The sequence below is a fragment of the Apium graveolens genome, chromosome 11 (assembly GCF_009905375.1).
Source record: "Apium graveolens cultivar Ventura chromosome 11, ASM990537v1, whole genome shotgun sequence".
NCBI lineage: Eukaryota > Viridiplantae > Streptophyta > Magnoliopsida > Apiales > Apiaceae > Apium > Apium graveolens.
Genome location: NC_133657.1, coordinates 105,262,598 through 105,267,621, shown reverse-complemented (window position 1 = coordinate 105,267,621; position 5,024 = coordinate 105,262,598). Strand labels below are relative to the sequence as shown.

The window sequence follows — 5,024 nt, the reverse complement described above, 5'->3', positions numbered from 1 at the left end:
ATCCCTACCTATATAAACATCATTATTATGTATTGTCTAATTATCTTATTATATTAATAAAAAAACCCCGGAGAGTTTTCTTTCTTTCTGCTTTTCGGATTCGTACTTGGAAATTTATTTTTATTTGTAGAAGATTTTTGCTCATTTTTTCTAAATTATTGTGTTGCGTCATGAAAAAAGTGGTCCAGATAAAAAGCAAGTTTAGATATCATTTTGTTCTGTCATTAGGAACCTTAATTTTGGATTCTGTATCTTAGGGTCTTCTAAGTCAATTGTGTTATTTAGGACATTTTCTCTATCTTTAATCGGTATTCAATAAGATCATGTGGGTAATTTTGATCTTATACAACATCAACTGCATGTACCTGATCATCCTATGTGTAACTTATACATGCAATGTAAGCATGCAACCGCATGAAATGCAAATATGCAAGTGTGCGTGTAGTATATCTGCGTATCCAGTTGAATGTGAGCTGCCGGCAGAGTGCAGACTAATAATAGAGCTTTATACGCTTCAACCATAAATTCACCAAATGTACTTGAAGACAAATAAAGAAAGAACACAAGTGAACAGACACAAAACATAAACAACTTTAATAAATACCTAATCGCAAGAATACAGTAAAGCATCAATATTGAAACAGAAGTACAAACAATTTGGAGTTACTTTGTGACTCTTTGTTTTAGATTTAATAAATGCCTACTTATTATTAGAATTAATAAATGAAGTCCTGAAATGATAAAATTTAAAAATAATTGATTCAATTAATCTAACAAGAACCATGTGACGTCCAAGCAGAAGCAGTGAATAAGCTAGTGTCTTTCCATCCTAGCCTAAGTGTTCCATCTCCTTGAACAAGACTATAACCATGAGTAGGAGGAAACATGTTAAGTATTAGTTGTGCTTGAGCCATTGAATTCCCACTCATTGGGACTTGAAAGAAACAATTTCTTGCTAATTCACTTCTCCAATGCTTAAACTTCTCTTCTCCACTCCTTGCAGGTCCTCCTATTGCCATTATATTGTTGATCTCCCTGTGTAAAAGTTCGTGCTCGACTCGATGTCGATTTGAATCGTCAGTTGGCATAAAAGCCCCTAGAGAATCAAATATGGTTGAATAGAAATGTAAGGATCCTACAAAACGGTCCAAGAAAGAACCTCCATGAGATATGTCTTGTTCCACTAATGTTATTACCCTAGGGTTTAAATCTTGGAGCAATCTCATTGTTTTCCAGTCCGGTCCAGTCGCGTCGTAAAGTGAGTGTTGCAGCCAATGCACAGCTAGGGTTTCGCCTCTTCGTATTTGAAGCATTGAAACATCACTCAAGTCACCAAACTTCTTTGCCACAGGATGAAACTCAAATGACATTCCCAGGCGTTTGGCAAAGTTAGACAATTGTTTTCCGGTGTCAACCAATAACTCCATTGAGCTCCCCATACCCGTCATTCTCACATGCGGAGGCCCTTCCATACGTGTGGCAAGGATATGAAATAAGGCTGGCCATTGAAGGCCTTGCATGATGTCAAGATCAATGATATGAACTCTATCGCGTCGATGAAATGCCTCGAGAATTGCTTGGTTGGAAGTGAAATGTGCAAACTTGATATAAGGGGAAACGTTATTGAAGACTTGGAACGCACTATGCACATTCTTGTAATTGATCAAGGGTGAGCAAATTCCAAGCCAAGAATTCATAACCCTGCTAGACATGGCTTTTGCAAAATAAGCAACAATTCTTTCTGCACAAGAAGGTCCGTAAGGGGAAGCAGTTTGATTTAGCTCAAGTAACATCCTATGAGCCTCGCCAAGATTATCAACTGAAATCGCAACTGCACACTCCAAAAGTAATGTGATTAAACTTAAACCAGACTCATCTAATTTGCTTAAGCTAATTTGCTTAGTGTTATTATCTCCGCAACCAATACCAATTATATTACTCTGATCGGGGAAATGGGCATTATTATTTTCATGACCAGAACTATCATGACTTCTCTTTGCAATTTTCCTTGGCCTTAGCTCTCCCGTTAGGGCTGGGACTGTGTTATCCTCATACACAACTGTCGACGATTCAGTCTGCAAGCTGCTTTCGGGTAAGTCTTCGATGAGTTGCCTGGTGACATTTTCAACCCAATCGGAGAGTTCATTTCTCTCTGGCACGCCGGTGGTCTTTGGTTTTAAATAATGGTTAGAATTGGCTGAAGTTGGGTATCCAACTGATAATGTGTAGTCCCATTGTTCATGGGGTTGGATTACGCTCAGCGCTCCATGAGCAACTTCGAATGCACCTTTCATCATATGCTATGTGTAAAGTGTAGTTGTATAATTATATGATGGACTGAGTGCTTCTCGCAGAGGTTTATATAAGGGAGGGGAAGAGGGGAACATGTAGAATATACACTGTGCGGTGTATTTTGGGACTGTTGTTTAACTTTTTAAGTTAACACAGATATATTGTTAAAAGTTTTGAGAAATATTTGACACACAAATAAATATTGTATGTCAATTGAAGATGCATATACCATTTATTACTAACTAATTTTTGAAGGACAATTACGAGATTGAATTTGCCGATTTTAAAGTTTTTTTAAATGACATTAGGTAGTATTAGCCCAAGTCCTCTAATTTTTCTCACTTGGTGATATGATCACAAGGTATGGAAAAGTATTTTTGTTTTCATTATTTTGGTTCACTTATTCAACCTATTACTACAAAAGATAGGGCATTATCAAACGTATAATCGGTTGTTATAAGGGGGCTTACATCGGTGGTTTTTATTATAATAACTTCTTACAGATCGAGAAACAGTTGATTTACATGATCGAAATAAGTTGACATGAATTTAATGTCAATAGTCAAATAATATTGATTGCGATCGTAATAATTAATCGTTAAAGATTGAATATCCACGGATATTTTATTGCGATCAGTATTGACTCTATCATTCCGACCAAATTTAAAAGTCGATCATTTTTATCACCTTAAACAATTCGGTCTGTACTAGACGGTCGGAAAAGACCTTCTCTCTTGCGGTCTATATCTTTCTCATCACAGAGTTCGTATACACGCATATCTCCTTTTGACAATGCAGAATCGTCCTAAAAGTCCGACTATTTAGATATTGCACGTAACCATTTTTGTAAAAGTTGAAGAACCTAATTGAACTAAAAGTATGGGGAAAGATAGAAATGTAGCAAGTATATAACTAAGATAATGAAAATTGAACTTTCGGTTAAAGCAGCATACTCAACAGAAAAAATCTGAAATCAAAAATATTTTTTTTGATTACATTAATTAGCCAAGTTAAATAATGTACGTAATTTTAAAGAAAATAAAGTTGAAGCACTCAATTTTTCGCAATAGTTTTATACAGCCATCAAGACAGATTAAAAACAAATTCAACTAGGGATAAGAAACAAACACAATTATCTGGGGGGAGCCAGCTAGGATGAAAGAGGAGAGTTGCAGGCCTTAGCATGAGGGTGAAGTTGACATGGAGATGACCAAAACACAGAATTGGTCTTCAACAATTTATTTATAAGAAAATGGTTCCGATTACTTTTTTATTCCAACATTGCATAATGGCCGGCCTAGTGAAAGAAACCATATACATAATGTTCAGCAGCTAGTCTCCAAAATTTCCTACGCAAGTACATGCTAGTGATTTTAATCATGAATAATGTTTATTCAAATATACTTAATTAGTTTCCTTTAATAAAGCTAGTCATGAAAGCTCAAGCACATTTGATTTACCAGCAAAGCTAGGTCATGAAAGCTCTGTCAATATTTGGATGTTTAGGTTTCAAGCAAAACTAACAAGTCATGAAAGCTAAGTCATGTTAGGTTTTCCAGCAAACTTGAATATATATACACTATAGTCTGTGTAGTGGTAGACATTGCCGGAAATAAAAACCAGGTTTATAAAAACATTTCTATAATTTTGTATCAGCTGGGGCTGTAGGTTAGGTTAAGTTTCTTAATATTGTCACTGGACAGTTGTGCCATAACAATGAGGAGGCTTAGAACATTGTGGATACGAGAGTGATTAGAAATTGCTGAAACAGCTCCCCAGTTTACAAAAGCTTAAAGACGACTCTGATTATAAGACAATAATACAGACACTTACACGCAGTATACAGAGAGCACTTGTTAACAACTGGTACTTACAGGCGGAGTTTCAAATTAGCTGAATGGCCATAACCATATTTACAATATCCGGATATTATATAAGTGATCATTTTTAGAAAACCACATAGTCAAGTAAATTAAAGTAAATATACGCCAAGGACATAAATTTCAAAATTTCAGTTTGAACTATCATTACAAGAAAAAGAGTGTAAACCAACGGAAAACACGGCCGGGTTTAATTTAAAAACAGACATTTTGCTTAAACCCGACTGAACGAGTTGATCGGGTTATCTCTGATGGGTTTAGTTAAAAAATGGTCGTGTATTGACAGCTGTTAGACCCGTGGTGGTCCCGCAAGGCTAACATGATAGTCCCACAAAGCTTATGTGTCATTGCCGCGTATGTAGAACCTTATTTCCTGCAGTAGTGTATGTAATAAATAGTTTCAACTAATGTCTTATTGTACATATAATATAAGAGAAATATTTGAAAATGTTACTAGATTAAATTATAAATTATTATATAGGTGGAGTGGAAAAATATATTTATTTTTTTTGTACTAAGAGTGGAAAAATATTATGCCTAGTGTGTTTCTTGCATGTCACTGTTGTCTGACCAGAGTTTCAGTTTGGGATTAGATGATTGAGAGTAGTGAGGATTCTGTATGAATTTGAGAATCAGTTAATACTGCAGTTGATTACGGAGTCACTCTTGCAGCTTTTGGCCTGCTCTAATCTAGTAAACTGATGATGAATAATTGTAACATCTACCGCTAATTTATTAACCAAAATACTCAGATAGGCAATGATCCACACACAAATCATGCACCAACAACTACTTTCACATACACTTTTAGATTTCTGTGAATATATAATCGATCAATGGTCATGTTCATGT

The 5,024-nt window shown here is 35.5% G+C and overlaps 1 protein-coding gene across 1 annotated transcript; it reads right to left on the bottom strand.

The window, feature by feature from the left end:
• Positions 1-770: 770 nt before the first annotated feature.
• On the bottom strand, positions 771-2,294 carry LOC141695748 (scarecrow-like protein 23). Its single transcript, XM_074499969.1, has one exon. The coding sequence runs from the start codon at positions 2,292-2,294 to the stop codon at positions 771-773; it is 1,524 nt and encodes a 507-aa protein (XP_074356070.1).
• Between the last annotated feature and the right edge of the window lie 2,730 nt (positions 2,295-5,024).

Excerpts from the sequence above, each read along its gene's own strand:
- LOC141695748 (XM_074499969.1), bottom strand. The coding sequence starts at position 2,294 with ATGAAAGGTGCATTCGAAGTTGCTCATGGAGCGCTGAGCGTAATCCAA.